Consider the following 22,065-nt stretch of genomic DNA (forward strand, 5'->3'; position numbering starts at 1 on the left):
TTACCTGGACAACTACTACAACATGTTGCGGGAAGTAGGCTTCCATTACCGTAAAGAACTGACAGCTCAATTCCAAAACAAGCAACGCCCAGACATAGCTGTCTATGATTTTCATGAGGGCAAGAAATTATTGTTAGACATTACAATAACACACCCTTGGGCACAAAGTAACATCTCAGGGAGCAGCACTACGGCAGGATTTGCAGCAGTGGAAAAAGAAAAACAAAAGGACAAGAAATACAGAGAAACTGCTGAATCCCTAGGACACATCTTTCGCCCAATCGCAATTGAGGCTTTCGGACGCTGGGGCCCCAAGGCTGAAGAGCTACTGACAGAGACAAGCAAGATGGCACCCATGCAATTGGACATGCCAGTGGGCCAATTCAAGCACAGTGGTCACGTCATTTGTCGGTGACACTTCAACGACTAAATTCGGACATAATCAATAAACGGGCATTGACAATTGTTGGCAAGAAGGAGTCTGGTACCAGCGGGCCAGCTAACCTTGCCAAACGAGAATTTAGTTTTGTCGTTTCATAAATTTACGTTCGTGTGTGTGTGTGTGTGTGTGTGCTTGGTTGCATTGTAGTTTGTATTGTAGTTTGCGTTGTAGTTTGCATTGTAGTTTGCATTTTAGTTCGTGTCGTAGTTTGCTTGTAATTTGCCTAAAACTTAGCATGTCCTCCCGTAATCTACTGTCTGCTGCATCTCCACTAACAAAATGTTTAAGTGGTTTTACAATAGTGACACCATCTCCATTACTTGGTTCACAGTCAAAAACTTTGTGGCTGTTGAAAGACATTCAAATATGCTTTTAAATTCTCAGTCTCTTTTTCTAACCCTGACAAGGATGGCATGTATGTAGCTGATTCATACTCAGTGGTTCTGCATGGAATGATCTTCTTTTTTTATATTAGCAAGTAGGCCACTTCTGTAGGGTAGGTATCCAGCCAGCTTGGACAAAGTGTTTGGTGTTATTCTTGTAAGGCAGGCCTTTGTTTCCCCATTTATGAGCATCTCATGCGCTTCATCTAGTGCCACTGATTTCATCTGTGTCCCGCTTATATTACTGTACCCACAAACCACCAGACTCCAGACTACCAAACACTCCCTCTGGAAAATTGACAATATCACACAGATGTTGTGGTATGAGGCTTTGGTAGGTCAATCGATCAAATGCATGAAATATTGGTGTTATATCTTTTAAGCATGCTATCCTCTGCTTCCAGTCTCCTTTACATATTGCAAGCCATAATAAACATAGTTCATCATGTCCTTGTAAACGTACTTGTTCCAGAACTGAAACGATTCGTCTCTTTGCACGACTTCTTGTCTGTGTATGGAAAACTTGTCGTAGAGCCCTTTGATGGAGACTACCAAGTGCTCCAAATGCACCAGTTCTAAAGTCTGTCCAGATTGCCAACACTGATATACAGCAGTTTGTACAGCATTTAAAGTTGTTAAGGCATAATCTAAAGCTAGGAACTGCTCCAACTGGTGGACATAAACTGCCTCAAATGACTGTAACAAGAATCGATGAGTTCTCTTAAAAATTAGAGGTTGATTTCAATGAAGTTAGGGTATGTGAGCGGTGAATCGCTGCAGCAACATTCCTTAATCCGCCATCCCAATAAACTTTTATGATCACAGACTACATATTCTTGGGGATGTGCCAATCTCCAGGAAATGGCAACAACCATGACAAGGTGAAGCTATACATGTTGTTCAGGTCAACCAGGTGACAATAGGTCTTAGCATCACCACCAACAATAACGTATAACACTTGAGTGCCTACTTCAAATTTCCTATGTACATGTCTTGATTGATGTCTGGCGGTCAGCGGGCAAATCAAGGACTCCAAGTAAATGGCTTGTGATTTATGCTGTACTGCATGAACTTGACCAGGAAAAAATAATTTCACGTCTGGTTTGGTTACCCCTAACTTGTTTGTACAGAATGACACGACCATATATAGAAACGTTTTCTCAGCCAACATACCTAGCAATTTTTCATCATCCTCTGAGCAAGTGAAGGAATCACAAGTCAATGGGATGAATGGGTATAAGCTAATCTGGCTGTCTAAAGCATGTCTGACAACTACACCCTCTGGTTCCAAAGCTTGAAATGGGATTTTCTACTTTGAGGCTTCTTAGATGCTGCAAATGCAAATGTAAGGCTTCCACTGTTGCTCTGACAACTTGCTTCTCTATGTTCCAATGCTTGCACAGATATACTATGAAAGCCTCGAGAAGACTGCTCAGTGTACACAGCAGCAAACGGACAGTTTTTGTCAATGTTATCAATAGATGCTGTGCAAAACGATGACGGATTTATAAGATCTCTCATTACAAGGGAATTTCTTGAAACAGCTTGGGCTACTTGAAATCCCTCCGATGTATCTCTGCTACTAGTGGCTCCAAGTCTGTTGAGAATTGACAGTAACTCTGCAGATCCACTGTAACTGTCAACTACATCAGCAAGAACAAGGTGCAGTGGAAGACTGCAATGGCTATTGACACAGTGAAGCATAACGGATAGGAGAAAGACATGTTTCAGTAACCGTGTGTTGTCGCCATGAAGAAAGTCACTAACTCGCAAGTGGGTTTCCATAGTCCAGTTTACTTGTCCAGACAAAAGAGTCCTTCTTTCTGTACTAGTCAGAGTCAGCAACACTATGACATTCCACAAAACAGGATCTACATAATTCACAACCTCAGTCAGTTGAATTGTATGAATGTTCGACAAGTCAAACTGTGACAGTTTTGTGGTAGCAGCTTGTAACCTACTGTTCATATCGAGGCATACAGGTAGTGTGTCAGAAACCTTTACATTCTCCATATGACTTTTATGTCGTTTACTTTCTTCTAGTTCCCTTTCCAGACGAAGACACTTTGATCTGTACGAAGCTAACGTGGCATGCAAAGCTGCTAATGGATCACCACCATTGCGCAGAAGAATGGTGCCCTGCTTTTTGAAAGATGTCTGTCTGTTTTGAGATGGGGATAGAGCAAGTGGTGAAGACTAATTAGTAACCAATTAGCTGTCCTAATGGGAGATTCAGATTGTGTACTCAGAAATGAACAGACAGAACAGAAGTGGTCTCGTGCATCCACTAACAAAAGAGCCACATTTTCAAGAAGGGCATCAAGTACCCAAACTCCTGTCAGACGAAGAGCTTTTCCCACAATGGTGTCGATGTCATCGCCAACAAGGGATTCCTCCTTTCCTGATAGCTTTTTTCTAAGTTGTTTAATGCCATCATTTGTTGACATCATGTCAGACTTACTCTTTACCTGGGCAATCCGAAGATGGCTGAAGTAGCACCTGGAGCAAACTGGTGAAGTTTCTGTGACATCTTTCACCACTTGACATGTCTCCCTCAAGTAGGCGCTAATCAATGCTGGGTCTGGACAATGTCTAGCAGTTTTCTGAATACCAATACCATAAGTGGTGCACTCAACTTTGCTGGAGTGTAAATACCTACACAAAGCTATTACTAAGCTACACAATGTAAACAAGGCAGTGTACATGAAAACCCACCTGTACAACTAAGAGTGGTGCAATTTACATAATGTTACAACACAATCACCTAGAAAAGACTGAGAGGCAGTACAAGCGCTGGCTACTTCACTTGAAGATGCCTTGAAGCAAGCTGCCACTGATTCTACATTACAGCCTTTGAATGAGGCACGAATAACATTTTCAGAACAAAGATTGCGTACAAGGCTTGGGTCATGTTCCAACAAGCCCACAACACATACACTGTCAGACTTAAATTTTTTGGGTGCAGGATCATTATTTTCCTTGTCATCTTTTCGAAAATTTTCCCACTTCCTTCTCAACGATCAACTACACTTTGAACACAAGCAAGACTGCATATCAAGCTGAGATGACGTCATGACCCATTCTTTGAATTCTTAGTTCCTGTTGTCTGGATGACGAAAACTGCCTCCATCAGCTCCACAAACACTACATGACACACAATTCCTCCCTGGGTGAACATCCTCTCTTCTCTTCCACCTGCTCATTTTAGTGTTGAAAAACACTGGAAAACCTAGGACTATCCTTGCAATACAAATTAGAAAACGGCAATAACAGGCATAGTTGTCACCTACCTCTAGCTGTTGCAGTAAATAAAATCCAAGAACTACTGTTAAATGCAACTAGAAACGCGACTCAGATCAAGAAAATCGCTGAACAGACACAAGATAACCAGCTCTAATCGATGCAAATCGAGAAGCCCGCCAACTACTGCTCAGGCGCAGAAATGTGGTCTCTAAACACTTCCCCGTACGTGTGTACGGTCGATAGGTGGGGCACTTTGCTACACCTGAATTTGGCGAAAAACGCCAGTGCACACAACATCATAAAATCACCAGTAACGTTAATTCGTGTCTTCTACTTGTTGCATGCGATTTCAAACAGAAATAGCCCAAGAGACGAAAGTGCACAGACAAAGAAGTCACCTACCTTCTGGAAGTGTTCGCGCCCCTTCCCATCTGAAACACAGCTGATTCCAGTCAAACTCGTAGAAATGATAGATATTTAACAATATCCATAGTTTCAGCACACGTTGCTGGCTGTAATGGTCCTCGTCTTTGCTAAAACGACCAGGCGTCTCCGCTGCAGCAAGCGGATATTAGAAAATATATTTTAACCTCGCCTACGCAAATAACGCACTTGGCGGATCGACTGCAATCCAAGACACAGCAGGCTATTTGACTTAATTTGATTCTGAGCAAACCAATAGAACATGACAACATTATAGAACTGGATTTGCATCACGACAAGTGTAAACGATTTTCTCTACTTATAGTTTTTCATTGTGGTTGTTAGGCAGGACTCCGCGGCTGATTTGCGCGGTAGCTACTGTACCGCCTAGTAGAAGTATGGCGGACAGTTCAAGTTCACGGCCGCAGACAAGAGTAGCGAAGAGGTTGGAGATGACGCCTAGGAGCACACCAGTATGGGCAAAGAAACCGAGAACGACGCCGTCTTTGCTAGGTATGAAGTCAAGTGGGATTTCGTATATTTCGTGTGGTGTTGCTAATTAGTATTCTAAGAGTTGGTTTCTCTTGTACAGCAGAAAGGCGATCATCGAGAAGATTATTAGCTACTCCTAGAGGATTGTCATTATCGAGAACACCTGTTACAAGATGTCTTGAGGCAACTGATGAGACAGCACGAAGAGCAAGGTTACCACAGACTAGAGGCAAACAGCAAGTGAAACACAGTGAAGGTACAGTCTTGTGTTGGGCACTTTAGTAGGCTTCAGTTACTGTAGTTTGGGAAACTTGTTTATATTAATTAAATTTGTTGATTTTGGTACAGTGAATTTATTTAAAGGTGTACACTCCGTCGTTTAGCGCTACTTCCCCGAAACTTGATTACATACTATCACAGGGTATGGTAGTACTCTGTATGTAGGGATTGCCCGGCTATGAAGTGTTGTGGGGCATGGTTGTCTTTTTTCTCGCCTAGACAACATAGTAAATGAAGACTAAAATTTCTCAAAATCAACGAAATGAAATGTTTGTACGTTTTGTACTATATCATATTCTTGTTTTGGTCATTAATCATCTAAACCTACAAAACAGTTGCTAGCCTCGGAGGCCCATGCGCCAATTTTGTTCTTCTTCTTCTCCTCCACGGATATCTCTTTTTGTACATTGCGTACAGCTGTGAAACTTAAGAAAACGCTTTAGAATTATCCGAACTCGATTTTTTTGGTGATTAAAGATACCGAAAGGAATGTTCAAGAATTGTGTTTCTTTCAAGCAATTTGATCCAACAACAGCCATCAACGCTATTGTACATTTTGGGCCAATCACGGAGCAGTAGTTGCGACTGCTTGTCCATGGCAACCAGAGACAATGGACGAGGTGCCAATCAAATGGGCCAAATGTTTATGAAAGAGTTTGTCACCAGAACTGTGTATTTTGATTATGTTTGCCATTGTCAAGTGTAGCCTGAAATTGTTTGCAATCTACATCGCACACAGGAGCAAAAATGACAAGTAATTACGTACAGTTTACGTAACAAATTATACGGGAACCCAACAGTTGCAACGCATATCTCATGTGTTATAACCTTGGACTTTCACTAGCTAAACCAAGTTCTATTCCAACTGCCATTGCATATTCAACTGCACTAAAAACTTAGGATCCATATTCGTGCAACGTGCGGTATGATACCATGGTATATACCATCACATGACCGCTAAATGAAAGCTGTATAATTAAGTTTACATTTAAACAGGTTTAATTAATGCTAATGAAAACACGCTAAATCTTATAATGCTTAGGCTTACAGGTCCTATGGAGACACGCCCTAGGCTGTGTTTTTGCACTCCTAAAAACTTACCAAACTAGAATTTTAAGAAATTTTCTCTGAAAAAAGAAGTAGATGTAGGGATTATATAGAAAGTAACAGAAACAAGATCTATAGATGATATGAACCAAGACCAGACATCATTAGTGAATTCTTCTAACCCCTCATTCCCATATTACATTTATTGGTTTGGAAGGATTCACTAATGATGTCTGGCTGTGGTTCATATTATCTGTAGATCTTGTTTCTGTTACTTTTTATACAATCTCTACATCTATTTCTTTTTTCAAGGAAAAAGTTTTTTAAATTCTAGTACCATATATGCAATCAAGTTGGAAGGTTGGGCTGAACTAGGCAAAGCTGGATATCAGAGCGTAGTCACTGTAGCCTCGAACTTCCAGACCAGAGAGCGCGCGAACTCTATTCTGGACCAAGTCGATACTAAAATGATTTCGGAAATAGCTCTTCTTAGCCAATCAGCTTCTACAACCCGAATCTCGGTTGTAAATTCTGATTGGCTTAGCAATAATTGGTTATGCTAAGTGCACTAGCACCTGATTGCGCACGTGTGAAATCCTCATGGGCGGCTAAGTGCACGACACAACAATGACAAGGCTCTGCATGCCAAAAACAATGATCAGACTCTGCATGCCAAAAACAATGATCAGACTCTGCACACACACATCTTAGTTTTAGTTTCAGCTTCAGTTCTTTGATATTTTCAAGTTTGCGGTGAGAGGACATGCACAGCAGTGTCGCTAGACCATCACCTTTGACAACTGGTAGAGCGGTAGTCTCGCTAGTCGAGCGGTTAGACTAGGTAGCGGTCTGCCAAAGAATCAAAGAGTTGTGGTTTTATGTCGTCCACCAAGATATCGCCGCAAACACTGCAGACGTCTCTTCTTTGTTTGTGAGATGTCATGGCATTTACAAATGATATGTTGATCGAGGTAAAACGATCCTACGCTGTTAGACACCATTTACCATCGCTTTTGACAAATACTTCCGAAATCATTTTAGTATCGACTTGGTCCAGACTAGAGTTCGCGTGCTTCGCGCGCTCTCTGGTCTGGAAATTTGAGGCTATAGTCACTGTTGCAAATAAGGAAAATGTATGGGAACGATTTTACAATCTTGTGGTTAAAGCAGAGTTCGGGTCGTGCTCAAACCAACTTGTCATCTTTTCTCAGGTTGAAGGCACCGAATAGGTTGCGTTTTACACAAAACCAGGTTTGAACATGCGATCACTACATATTAGCGTGAAAACAGAGCACATACGATGATCACATGGTAAGCAATAAGTAGGTCACATGATAAGTGCAAATGCACAAATACAGTGCAGTTTGTCCCTTCAGTCTTGCATGCGCATTCGTGCCCATTTCATAACCCATGAGCACATTTTCTCAACGTCTCACGAGTGACTACCTGCATTTTGATGGTAGTGAGGCTCCTAAAATAGACGGAATGTTTCTCACATGACCATCGTATGCACTGTTTTCACGCTATTTGCTGCTAAAATCTGGTGCTCTCATATCCAGCTTTTTGATTGCCTAGCGATGCAATCAAGTTTGCGGGGTGTAGCGCTAAACGAGTGTTCCTTTAAACTGAATCACTTCCTCAAACTAGGCTTACAGTTCGTTTGTTCGTGTGATTGTCTTGTATATGTACCAAACCAAATGCTTGCATGCCATTTCTATATAAATATGCAAATAGGGTATTTAATTCCTTTGATTGTTTGGGTTTTCGTGTGTCATGGTGAAATGTATCACTTATATTTAGGATTTCAGTTGAAGTGACCTTCCCCGTGTGGCTTTGGCTTTGATAGAACTGTATCTCGTTGGTCATCGATCAGAAATGGAAAAGATAATTAAGTTGTAGTAACATGATCACTTGTAGACTAGAGTTGCTAGACATGGGTTCTTAATTGAATTTAATAAGATAATTGATTATGGATTGGTAATTGATATGAATCACTCCCCTCTTTTGAAGTGATTTTGAGGAAACCCTGTAGGGTGAACAACTAATTTTTGCAAGATTTCTATATTCTTTACCTTACCTACAAGGCTCACGGCAATCACAAACAATAAAAAGTCTTCTTAATTAAAACATTCATGTTCCTTGAATTTGGAGAAAGCTGCTGTAAGATTTATTTTTGGCTTATATGCCATAACATAGAGAAGTTATTACCTTAGAGCAAGCAGAGATTGTCAGCTGCAGCCAGAAAGCTTACATAATCATTGTCTACACCTAGTACCATATCAAATGTACTATACTGACGCAATTAATACCCCACCCCCTATGGTTGGCTAGCATCAAAGGTAAACTAGGGATGGGACTTTACTCAAAACCTGACACCTGGAGGTGTTAATTGGCAGAAGTAATTAACTTAATCAATTGACAAGTAATTAACCACCTGTCATGTCTCTCATGCAACGGGATAATTTGTCAGCGAAATCCGAGAAGGTCATCTTGATAATGCTCCGGAAGGGCTTGAGACTCATTCGTTTTGCGCCGTAGTCCTACGTTAAAGCGTTGCTTCCACCCGACAAGCCATCCATTGCTTGCTTTAAATCCTATAATGTTTAGTTCTGCAGTGACTCGCTTTGCTTCGTCTATCAGTGCGACGTTAGAAACTGCCAGGCCAAAGTTTCGCCTCTCTTGCAAAAAGTCATACACCTGGTCATCAAGCGGTACACTTAATGGTTCACATCTGTCGAGCATCTTTCTTGCTTACTTTCCTTTTGGAGTTGCCTCATGTTGCTTTAGCTCCTCGTACTTTGCATTCTAGTCCCGCACACACTTCCTGTCAATGCTAAATTGGTTGGTGGTTTTTGACACCACCGAGCCATTGCCTCGATGCCATTCAACAATGCTGAGCTTGTATTCAACAGTGAAGCTACGATATCTCTTGGGCATAGCTACCTAGAACATGTTGCCAAATTCGTAGGCAATTAAAGAAGCTAGTCTATATAGAAAGCGCCAATTAGCACCAATTGAAGAACAAAAAAAGGTGTGAAAATCTTAGGACCTGGACCAAATGTGGGGATGGGACTTTACTCGAGGCCTGGGGTATTAATCGAGTCAGTACGGTACTGAAAAATGGATTGAAGGAATTGAAATATAACGACCAGCAGCATGAAAAGACCTTCATTAGCAACATCAATAAAAGGAAGAAGTACATTGGCCTCACAAACACAAAGGCATGACAGTGGAGAAGTGGGCAGATATAGTCTTTAGCAATGAAAGCAATATTATGCTAAATGGAAGTGATGGTCAAGCATATCATGTACGAAGAAATTGAGCAGAAGGCTGGCTGTCTATGTAGACTACACAGTGGAGCTCTATAGTGGAACTATCTAACAAGGCACATCATGGGTGATTTGGAAAACCATCTCAAAAGACAGTGTTGGACCTCCTGTTTTCATTGAAGGTGGAGAAACAGGACAAAAGTACAACAGTACTTTCACCGAGCATTTCTTAGTCTGGTAAGAACACAAGAGGCTAGGCTAATGGAAAGCTGACATTTCTGCAAGATGTCAATGCAGTCATCCATTATGCAATGGTTGTTATTGAATGAAAAGAGGACGTGCAGTGCTCTCATTATCTTGGTCGGGTTGGTTTTAACCTCTTGTGATAGAAAGCCTTTGGGCAGTGCTTTAAAGAGTTTCTAAACCAAGCCATAAACAGAACCTTTTTGCCTTAAGTAATTAGAGTTGCATGACAAAAGCCACTAGGACTAATTCAAACAAAATTACTGCTGTAATCAATGCAGAGGGACATTCTTCTAAGTATTAGAATAGCATATTGGATCTAAAGACATTTTTATTCACTGTTGATTTTAAGTACATGATAAGCTACTGTGTTTGAACTAGCATGCAAATGGATTTACAGCATAGACAAGTCATTTAGTGTACAGAGACAACCACGAAAAGGCTAAAGTGCAGTGTTGGTGTGACATTTGTACTTGTGATGACATGTTTAATAATATATGGTCACATATTTATGATCTGTGTTTAGTGTTGACTGGAAGGAAATGGAATGTCTACAGTGTGTCTCTCTTGTACAATCTGCAGGCCATGATTGACAGCCTTGGCTCATATTCTCGGTCACTTACTGCACATGTGAAAGTTGGAATAGAAGGAGGAGCGGCTGCATATTCGCTGGATGGTAATGAGGGAGAAGATGTAGAGAACGAAGGAAAGCTGACAGTTACTAAAGCCACCATAACAATTATGAAAGATTTGAAATCATATGTTACTGATCATCCAGCTATCAGAATCACAATGAATGGAAGAAAAGCAGCAGGTGATTGAAGGCACAATCTAGCTGTGATAGCAGATTGGATTATACTAAATACAGACAATTTATTTGCATTTTAAAGGTAGGTGATGTTTTAGGAAGACAGACAGCCGCTACCATGTAAAATGTATAATTAGTAACTAACTACACACTGACAGTAGTCACTGATTGTCTCCAGTTTATGAATAATTGGGAGACATATACCAAACACATAAAATTGCGCTTTAAGGCTGCGACTGCTTTTAAAAGGAACTCTCGCAAAAGTGCAAGTGGCATCGTGAAGATAGTACTAATCCTTTAGTAGCTATGGTGGTTAACGAAACTCTAGACAGACAAATAGATCACTCGTGGATGTTGCTGTACAGGCTGTCAAGAATGGTCTACTGTACTGCGTTCAATTGTAGCAACAATGTCAAAGATCGCAAATGTAGTACCTTGTAGGAACTAAGACCTACCGAAACAGCGACTGGCGAAGCTTTGATTCCACAGAATCTCTTTGCATCACACCAGTCAAATGTCAAGCACTCAGGTTGTTTGCCGTTTTGCCTGAATCAAGTTCAGTGGAGCTTTCCAAGCTTGAAATGTCTTCAATGTCAATACAGTCTGGTTCAAAACCGTAGGGAAGCAGAGCCATGACAGTGCAGATGACACGTGCACAAAGAGTATAGGCTATTCATTTATTGTCATCTAAAATGAAGTCATTAAGGATGACATTCTGAAATTGGAGGTTCAATTTCTCTGTCCAGAAACAGTTTTATGAACAAAACGCTACTAGTAGAATCAGAGCGGTTAGTACTACTGTCTGAGTGTCAATTGTAGTTTTGACATTTCTTGCTGCATGGTCACCAAGGTTGAAGCAGAGTTTCCTAGAAAATATAAGTGGTGCAGTGCCAAATTTAATCAATTAATGTGATGGGGGTGGTGGAATGTGGCATCGAATGGAGACATTGACTTGCATTACGGTGGGTCAGTTCATCACACAGGCTTCTTTTGTTAAGTTTTAATTAATGAGAGTGTATTCAACTTTCTTTTCTACACTTTCAGTTTCACTTCACTTGATAAGTGTTGCTGTTACTGAATGTTTGTTTAACTAGGTTAGAAATTCACAGCTGGTGCAATCACTTCCCATATTAGCTATCAATAAGTATTTCTGTCCAGACATTAAACCTATAGAGAACTTGGTTTGACACCTTTTTGTTACCAACATTCTAGCTTTCAAAAAATGTGTTTGTGTCTCAGTTGAGACCAGCTGTGAACGGCACAATCAATTTCAGAGGCAGTCCTTTTGTAGATATTCTCATGCAAGCTGTTAAGACGGGTTTTAATAGTTAATTTACTTTTCAGACAAATGTTCACTGAACACATAGTTGAAAATGCTTTTTATCGTACAGTTGGCTGTGCTGACGATTGCTTCAGCCAGCTTTTTAAAGTCGTTTGAAGAGACACGTTTGAAGCCAAGAGGAGCAATACATCTAGCGTTGTCACTGAGTGATAGTTCATACATGTACTCAAATAATGTATGCCACTCTTCTTGGAGTGTGTGTTGTAGATGACTATTCCACTTGGTGCAGACTGTTTCATAATCCATATCACATTATTCTATGCAGTGCAGGTATTGCTGTCCTAGTAGTAGTAATATAGTTACGTTACAATCTAGTATAAATTTTATAGAGTCAAGATCTACTTAGTGAGGCTATTGTAGTTTGCTTGGATATAGAATTTGGGAGTGAGCACGGTTTGCTATCTCTTGGTTTACTTGATTTGGTAGCATCAAAGTAGTTTGATATACTTTTTCCTTTGCTGACATTACTGTTTGTTGTCCTGTACACTTTTACAATGAACATGTTGACTACCTCTTGCTCTGCATACACCCAGACTCTCTTCTGGCATGCTGTACACTTGTTCTGACAGACTGACATACACATGCTTAATACTTGTATGCACTTGTATCTGCTATCGTATAGTACAGTACTACTGTGTACTATAAAAAGAAAAACTAGGGGGAAGTTGAGAGAAGCTATACTAAGGTTCCTTGCCTTTGCAAGTGAGAGCAAGATACAATGACACTTCTGATGCATTCTGATACTTCTTTGTCTTTTCATTGCTTAATTAAAGTGACACCACAACAGCAAATGAGCAGAAGCTGCATTATACACTCACAGGGCTCTAAAATACTTTTGTGCATCAGAGGGCTATTGCTGACCCCATCTTTGGTCAGCGGCATGCAGGTTTGCTTCATCTATGAATGTGAGGTCATGTTGATGAACTTAAAGGACACCCTCACGCTCATGTTCACACGTGCTCACTTGTGGCAATCTGAAGTGGGGTAGCTCTTGCATCATAGCTATGGCACATAACGTATAATCCAGTGCCCTGGCAAGAAAATCAGTTTCGATTGCCAGTATGTTCTTCTTAGAATATAGGTTGCGCATGCGCTATAATCAATGGAGCAAACTACTGCAAGGCTGTTGATTCAGGTGTTGATTGACGGAGACAGCAGCAGTGTAAGCTTTAAAAATTCAAGTTTTTGGTGGTTACTGTGAACTGGGTGCACCTGCTTACTCAGAGGAAGACATGAGTAGGGTACAGGAACGAGATGTGTGCTTTCCGGTTCACATTCATAGAGTAAGGAACCTCAATTTGGCTGAAAGTGCCAAAGTGCTTGTTGAATTTTACCAAACTCCAGTGTAGCAACCTCAAATTTGCAGAATTGAGGTTTGTGAGAACTATATCTATGGGGCCTATCTACATGGTTTTATTATGTAACCTCTTATTGCAATGTATTGATTCTTCCAGTTCAATGTATAGAAAAGATTTCAGTCAGCTTTTGCTTTGGTGCAAATTAGAGCACCCAAGATTTCATGATTACTGATTGTTTGAATTAGTGCACCCAATTCAAATGTGATGACATGTGCGTGTGCTAGCATGAGCTTACCTCTTCAATTAACCACAGAGTGTCTCTTTTGTGTCACAATGGTTTGCTCAGCCATGCTGTGGTGCTTTGTAAACTGGCCCTAACAGTATGCTGACACAGGTCAATTGCTGCAACTGGCAAGAACAGAAACAGAGTATTGACTTCTGACAATCGGTTGTCACTACTTGTTTGCTCATGTTTGCAAACATACACAAACAGGCAGGTTGGAGAATGAGCAAGTGGACAGATGGATGAGTGGGAGGGTACTTGGATAGCTGGAGCCCTGTTATGGACATGTTCTCTAAAATATCACTTACGTATGCTGTACATTTTGCTATGGGACTTTTTGAGAAGTTACAATTGTGTTTAAATAACACAGAATTATGCATTGCGTGTTGGATGCATTGCTAATGCTTCATTTTACACAGAGCCTGATAAATCACAGCATGGGTCAGGTTTATGCCCTGGTTTTTGCATAGACATGCAGAGTCAGAAGTGCGAGTTGAGTGCACTGCTTCATATTCTTTCTATTTTTACTACGGTTGACATCACCATTAACAAGAAGAAGCTATTGCCATCGATTTTGGCAAAATCATTTCATCCTTTGCTTGCGAGCAGCCTTTTTCCATGTAGTTGCTGCTTGTGTTTATTCTATTCCTGTTTTTAGTCGTTTTCTAATAATGATTTACCGGGCAAAGAGGATGAGTTGCTGGTACCTGGCCATGTTTGATTTTTTAGTAAGTAGGACTATACACATAGGACCAGGACTTGACTCTGCATTTGAAAGTGAGCTGAGCCCACAGCTTCAGACTTCAGCTCAGGTTGAATTTTTTACCATGTAAACACTCAAAAATAGTTCAGGCTAGAGTTGGACAATATTGCAAATTTCTGTGTACACAGCACTTAATTAAGGGTTATAACAGGAGCATGGTAATATTGCAACTGTTATTATATTGTAAGTCACAGAGTTACGTAACTGTTTTACTACAAGGAAATTTTGTTGTTGTAGGTAAGAACGCTATTCTTTTTGATGGAGTTTTATGTGGATGTGGAACTGGTAGTGAAGGTACAGTACTGAGATTTAATTAATACTCTCTTGTGAATGCGGTAGATGCAACTGAAGCAGTGCCCTTTTATAGGAAAGTTTGTGTCATTGCCATTGCTACTATGGAATGGACTTTTATCAGTTGCAAGGCATTTGTTGGACTGGTTGCAGGTACAAAAATCACATGGAAACCCAATTTTTTTACTTGCATTACTTTCTATAGGCAACATTTGACTGTAGAATTTCTAGACTAGACATTCCGTCTTACCATCTTGCCTACTTGGTTGCCAATTGGACTCGGTTTACTTCAGGTAATTGTCAGTTTGTATATGTTTAACAATAGATGCAGTAGTTAATTAATTGTAAGTTTGACGCCGTCTTTAATCTAAACATTTGCTTTACATGTTATATCAGCATTATGGGCTAGCATGCAGTGAGTGTGCAGCCAATGAACTAAGACTTTTGGTCAAACAAGCAATGCCAAGAGACACTGAGACTTACCAATAATTTAATAAATAGAACGTATTGCACACTTTTATTTACTACTGAAGTAGGAAAGTTGCACAGTGAGTTTGCTTTATACAAGAACACTTGTTGACCTATCTTGGACATACGTGTATGATCTGCATGCATACGCACACAAATTTGTTGGCAGATCAGATTTTCTGATTACAATGAAAATTTGGCCAACTTACTGGTAGCAATACATTGCTGTGTGTATCTGTATTAGATGTCTTGTTTAGTACACTTTTATCTCCCTTACTCAGACTTCTAAATGTGGGCATTTGTGTTTACTGGACACTTCCATCCGTTTCAGCATGGGTGCAATGCAAAACTTTGACTTTGTTTAAATGTATATTCATTCATGTATACATGTAATTATGGCTAAATGCGCTGAGTGGATATGTTTCTGACTCGCAACATTTCTTATTACTGGACACCTTTGTTTCCAAAAATGCTTGGATAAGAGAGGTAAGAGTTTTGTAGGAATTTATTACTTCTAAACTTGCATTTAGTTCAGGAACACTCTTTGTGTCATTGGATGTCTAGTGTTTAAACTGTCCATTATGAAGGCACCAATGACGAGATGATAGCCAAAGGAAACGAAGCAGAGAGACTGTAATATGTCATTTGGTACTTATTAAAGTTTGTTAAACTTGTAAATGTTTGATTGGGATCTTTCTTTAAAGGGCAGAAAGAGAAAAAGGGAGTAGTTTTCCAATCAAACAGTATCTTCGATAGGAATCGAACACACTCATGCGCACACTGTAGGCTTTATGTATGCCTTTGTTCTTGTTGTTTGTTCTTTTCTTGTGCACTGCACTTATTTGACAAATTTTTAAGGACTGCTTCAGCAGAAAGCTGATCATTCTATGCCATGCATCTACAAAAAACATTTACATCTTGTGATTGAGTTTTTCCTGCTTTTTGTCTTTCCAAGCTTACAGCCAAACCAGAAAGACTGAAGAGGTTTCTAAGCTTTCAGGAGAGAGAGAGTGACATCAATTAAACAGTGTAACCAAACTTTCCAGTCTTTCTTTCTCCAGAATGGTTTCAATTGAATATACCATAGACTTATGTCTTAAAATGATTTGATAGTATATAGAAGGTTTTCTTGCAGAGCACAGATAGAGCACTAACATGTCATTAACTACCTTTCACATAGACAAGTCTGCATATATTTTTAACTTTACTGTGCTGATACTAAGATTCACATTCATTTATACATCCATCAAGATTACTTTGTGACATATGGCATTTTCTGAATCAACAATGAGCAGTCGTCTGTGTATAGTGCTAGTTTCAAATTTTGTTGTCTCACAAGGACAGAGACGTCAACTCATGTTATAGATAGTACAGATTGGGTTGTCAAAGGATTAAAAGTCAGTCTGTACAACTCAGTTTTGCAACTTCTGCAATAGGTTCTGTAGTGCCATTGAGAATAGATGCAAGAACTGAAAAGTGTAAATGTATGATTAGGCCAGTTCGAATAAATGTTATGCTTGAAGTTTTTGACATGGAATCCAGGCCAACTTATCAAAATATAAATATGATGACATGGCATTTAGCGATTATGCAGTTTTTTGTGCTGCCTACAGGCAGAGAGAGAGAGAGAGAGAGGGAGGGAGGGAGGGAGGGAGGGAGGGAGGGAGGGAGGGAGGGAGGGAGGGGAGGGAGGGAGGGAGGGAGGGAGGGGAGGGAGGGAGGGAGGGAGGGAGGGGAGGGAGGGAGGGAGGGAGGGGAGGGAGGGAGGGGAGGGAGGGAGGGAGGGAGGGAAGGGAGGGAGGGAGGGGAGGGAGGGAAGGGAGGGAGGGAGGGATGGAGGGAAGGGAGGGATGGAGGGAAGGGAGGGATGGAGGGAAGGGAGGGATGGAGGGAAGGGAGGGATGGAGGGAAGGGAGGGAAGGGGATCGAGAGGGAGAGGGAGAGCACTAAACAAAAATGCACTAATATCGAGCAGATGTGGAAACAGACACTGGATTGCATGCTGCTATCACTTGCGCAGTCATTAATGAATACCTATTTGCAGTATGTATGTAATACCAGTATCAAAGCTTTCTACTAGATATTGTGAATGGACACATCAAAATTTTACGTTTATTTTGGTCAAGCTCAAAACTTGACCAGTGATTCCAAGCATCAAATTTTTATTGGTCTGGCCTTGGTTAGTTTCTAGGAAATAGTATATAAATAATCTGTCACTATGACTATACCTGCATAATACAGCCACGTATTTAATCAGGTTCATGTACTATTTGACCTTGATATTGCGACGAGCGACCATCAATTGTGGGTCTCAAGTTGTCAACCTTCACATCACCATCTATACCCGACTGCTTCTAATGTTTTTCAAGTAATATTCTTTTTGAAAATGTTACCCTAAAAATTATAAGATAATAAGAAATATTTTTTTGACCTCAAAAATTGCCATATGTCTGGGCTTTTGCCTTTGCGCATGCGCATGAAACATTATAAAAAATGACCACTAGATGGAAGTCTACAGCTCAAGAGTAGAGAGTCAACTGGCAAAACCCTTTTGTTGCAGTGTTGTACTGAGCGTCATTGAGAGACTACATAGACCTTGTATGGACGAAGAAAGTTACTACCTCTGGAGCATCATGAAAAGGGAACTTTGTTTTCTGATGTTGTATTTGACACTGATGGCCAGCCACAAAATTACAACATATGACATTGTGTAGAGATGAACTAGAACTGTTTAGAGAATTGAATCAACTTGATAGAATAATTAAATTCAAATTATTTTGGAGCCTCAAAAAGAATTATTATTCTTGAAAACATTTTAGAAGCTGTAGCTTGCATTTCATAGACAGCCAATAATTTGCAGCAGAGCCTCCTGTAGTTGCTAACAGTGTGCTAGTTGAATAGTTCTGCATGGCCTGAAGGTACTCCAGTAAAACCTGTCTAATGCAATCACCTTCTAGTGTTTAAATTCTTCCATTGTCTTTTTGGGAAATTTTATACAATTGAGACTGGACTTTGCAATAGCTAAATGATTCGTAAGTGTGTGGCAGTCAATTCAATTTGTATTAGTTGTACTAGTCAAGATTCTGTTTCTTTTTATTTCAATACTTTTGAATATCAACACTATAAATTTCTATGTAATTGTAATTTTAGGCATTTACTGAAGTGTTTGTCATCTGCATTTCTTTAATTCCTATGGTGACAATCCACACAATGTGGCAATCCTTACCACTTCATAAACCTGGCAAATTTCTAATTGATTAATTGTGCAATAATTGTAATTTCTTATTCGAGAGCAAAGAGTAGCTTTGTTTTTGCTTTACTAAAAAGTTTGGTGTTTTCTTCCATGCAGATTTACTTATAATTGTACTTTGCTAATAACTTTTACCCTCAACACCTCTATGGTTAGCGTGAACTTTTATTTGTTTTTCGAGCATTTTGTGGTAGTCTAGGTATTGTCTGTCTGTGTGGTTATCTGTCTGCATGATTGTATGATATTGACATTGATGATTGTGTCTGTAGACAAGCTGAGGAATTTGAAGTTATGCTTTAGTCCCAGCAGGCATGTTATTGATCAAGGACTCAACCAGATTACTATGACAGTTGAGCATAAGGATGCAAAGGCTTTACTAGCAAGGTGCTCATTAGGTCTATTTTGTGAATGAGGAGTAGTACAATATTTCTCTGATTTGTCTATTACATGTAGTATTCACAGTGACATGGACACAGAGTTGACTGAAGAAGAAGCAGAAAGTATGTGTTGTATGCGTACTGAACAGGAGCAACATTTGTGATAGTATCAATACTACTTATTGTTATTTAGGATTTATGTTGGCTCTTTCTGGTCATATTCGCGATATCTTGAAAATTCGAGTTGATGTGTGTCGATTATTCATTAAAAAATTATCAGATTTACAGTTGCATTGCTGAATGTGTGTTACAGATGATGACACTTAATTGTGTGACAACCTGTGTCGCTAAAGTGTCTTCTAATGGAGTCCTGACGGTAAGGAACTTTACTGCCATTGCTGCTACATAGTTACAATTGTGCAATAGTAAACTAGCTATAACGAATGAATTGTTTGATTGGAGGAGTTTGTAGAACATGATTTTATGGTTTCTCTATGTATACAAGTGGTAACCTTATAATTATTCATTTGTCCAACTCTTTTTTGTTGTTGTATACTTGTTTGTTTGTTTGTGTGTTTGTTTGTGTGTCTGTCTTTCTGCCTGTTCATCTGTCTGTTTGCTTGTCTGGGTATGTTACATAGTATTTGTAGTTACTCATACATTACACCTTCATATGCTATTATTCACCAAGTGTGATGAATTGAACTACATAGTTAATTTATTTAATGGGTGATGTAGAATAAGTGTCACATTCACTTACATAAAATGCTCACATAACAGTTTCTGGACATTCACAGTTTATTCATTATGGTGGAAAAGGAATTGATCATAACAAATGGCAAACTAAAGTGAAAAACTGACCAGTATGGAGAAAGCTTATCAATGCCAAAGCCATGAACAGTTAACTATCAAGTTATGCCAAACTTATGAACAGTCATAGTCGTGTTGACTGACTGCTTGATGATGATGACGATGACGATGATGATGATGATGATGATGATGATGATGATGATGATGATGATGATGATGGTGTTGAGAGGAGGGCATAAGTGTTATAAATTTATCCAATTTGTTATTCACACCCATTGTGAGGACTGTAAAAAGAATCATGTTTGTGCTGTAGGAATCAATGAATACTAAGGCTTTTCACTTTCTTGTGGAAGGGAAAGCTAAAGAAAGTGTACAGCAGGGGTGCATTAGCTTAGCTTAATTAAACAAGTGGTGTATGTCATTGATAGTCTCAACAGAATTCTTGCCAGTTTGCACACATATGCCTTCACCCACTACAGACTTGCTCATGAGTCTACATGTAGTCACAGACACAACTGAACTGGTTAGAGAAGAGTTTCTTGCCTTAAATTTAGATTGGCACTAATTAGACTTAAATTAATGGTTGAGTCATGACGACACTATTGGAAGTGTGTATACTACTACAAATAGATGTACAAATAGATCTCATAATTGTTAAAATGTCAACAGGTATTCAGTCAAGAACATGTCCTTCAAATGCTGGAGTTTCTTACAAATGTTGCTGGTTGTTAGAATTGTAAGTATCAGACAGTACTCATACTTGCTGCATGTTGCTTCGTAGCACTGCCATACAGACAAAGTAGATAGTGAAATGTGGCTTTCTTTGTGCAGCTATTAAGTAAATCATAAAGTGAAACGTGTTACTGTCAGAGTGTCTTACAGGGCCTTTTTCACAGCCTCTGTTCATGTGTACTGCTTCAGAATAAGTGTAGTATAAATTGAAAATTGTTCTTCTAATTGCATAGCAGCTCTTGAAAGTGATAGTTGTTAGGACACCTACAATCAGTCTTTGTGTCTATTTGATGCTGGTTTACTAATGGCTCTCTAATGCTTAATTTTTTTAGCTATAACTTGTGATGGTTTATGCATGGTGTCACTCATATGGGTGTAGTGACCGCAATCAATATCACAACTTCATACCAACACGTCGGGGAGGGGGGGCTGTTGCATGAATGGCATGACACTGCTGGGTGTGATGTTGATCTGTTGGTGGACCAAACAAATCCTGTATGGTGGTGGGTGCTGGTTTTTACTTTTGGAGAGGTCTGGTCATGGTATTTTTCTCATTTTGTTATGTGTCAATTTGATCTATCAAACAGAAACATATAGTTTGAGGCAACTGTGAGATTCATGCATTCTCCAACACAAAAGTGGATAGGTGATAGATATGTATAACAAGATTATTTTACAGTGGCTACAGTTGGTATTTACCCCAATCCTAATCCAGTTATTGACATCACATGGTGAGTAATTTATAACATTGTAGTATTTACCTACTTTGTCAAGCTGACATTGTTATTTAATGTTCTTTATTTAGTTCTAGATGTACATCGTGACAATTGTTGACTGTATTCAAAGCTCTGTGTATCTGCCTGCCTGCCTGTCTGTCTGTCTGTCTGTCTCTCTGTCTGTCTGTCTGTCTGTCAATACATATATTTGAACAATGATAACTACAATAAACATCAGCAGCAAGATAGGAATAAAGTTCTTACTACATGAAATAAACCTAAAAGATAGTCTAGTCCTCAATAGGGGACCAACACTAGTAGTCATTTGTCTAGCAAACAACTGAACTGGTCTACATCGCTGAGGCTTTCATCTTCATTAGACAGTGAGGAGACCTTCTTCTGTCTGTCTGTGTGTCTGTTTGTCAAATCTTCATATACATCAAAGCTTAGCTAATTAATACAGGTGAAACTAAAGTAACAGCTAATGCGTGTCACACTACATAACAAATACATAGAACTATTTAGCTCCCCTATGGAGCCTATAAGCCAACACCTAGTTTACTGAATTTAAAATGAACAACATCTAGTTCTAGACTCTGGCCAGCTTTCTGTCCATGCGTTACTCTAATCATCTTCCTAGCCATCACCGAGGCATTGCAACGCCTGCTGACAATTTAAATAAGCGTCTGTCTGTCCGTCCGTCTTTGCGTGCGTGTGTGGCTTTGCATGTTAGAAGATCGTAACCCTAGACGGGTCTACTCTCTAGGGTACTGCAGAGCCTACTGGCGAGCCTTGGTGTCCAGTCTCAACGTTGTGCCAGTGCCATACTTCAGCCAAGCTCCAGGATAACAGTCAGCGCGGGCAGGGCACTTACGGGAGACTCCGTCCTTGGGCTGGGAAGCTAAGCGGCATGTCACTAAGCGGCATATCTTTGCAGTCTAGCTAGAGAATGCAAGAGCGTCGGAATCCGAGGTCATGTGGTCGTTGCCATGGCAATTGCACAGTGATTGCTGCCCGATCCTAGCTGTTGTTTTACCTTACACGCTTACCTACGGACCTAATTACTATTCTATGGAAAGGACACAGTCTGTTTTATCTTCGAGCGA

The 22,065-nt window shown here is 39.9% G+C and overlaps 1 protein-coding gene across 2 annotated transcripts; it reads left to right on the plus strand.

Annotated features, from left to right (window-relative positions):
• Window positions 1-4,790: 4,790 nt before the first annotated feature.
• On the plus strand, window positions 4,791-20,456 carry LOC134179967 (centromere protein L-like). 2 transcript variants are annotated; one of them, XM_062647013.1, is made up of 11 exons: window positions 4,791-5,004; window positions 5,087-5,239; window positions 10,348-10,635; window positions 14,553-14,609; window positions 14,683-14,759; window positions 14,812-14,899; window positions 18,594-18,708; window positions 18,778-18,824; window positions 18,895-18,950; window positions 19,015-19,077; window positions 20,181-20,456. In XM_062647013.1, exons 1-11 carry the CDS (start codon window positions 4,890-4,892, stop codon window positions 20,241-20,243), a joined length of 1,122 nt encoding a protein of 373 aa, XP_062502997.1. In that variant the 5' UTR covers window positions 4,791-4,889; the 3' UTR covers window positions 20,244-20,456. The 2 variants fall into 2 exon arrangements, with proteins under 2 accessions (XP_062502997.1, XP_062502996.1); XM_062647012.1 differs by having other exon boundaries at window positions 5,084-5,239; window positions 20,181-20,455.
• Window positions 20,457-22,065: the final 1,609 nt, after the last annotated feature.

This window comes from Corticium candelabrum, chromosome 5, assembly GCF_963422355.1.
Source record: "Corticium candelabrum chromosome 5, ooCorCand1.1, whole genome shotgun sequence".
NCBI lineage: Eukaryota > Metazoa > Porifera > Homoscleromorpha > Homosclerophorida > Plakinidae > Corticium > Corticium candelabrum.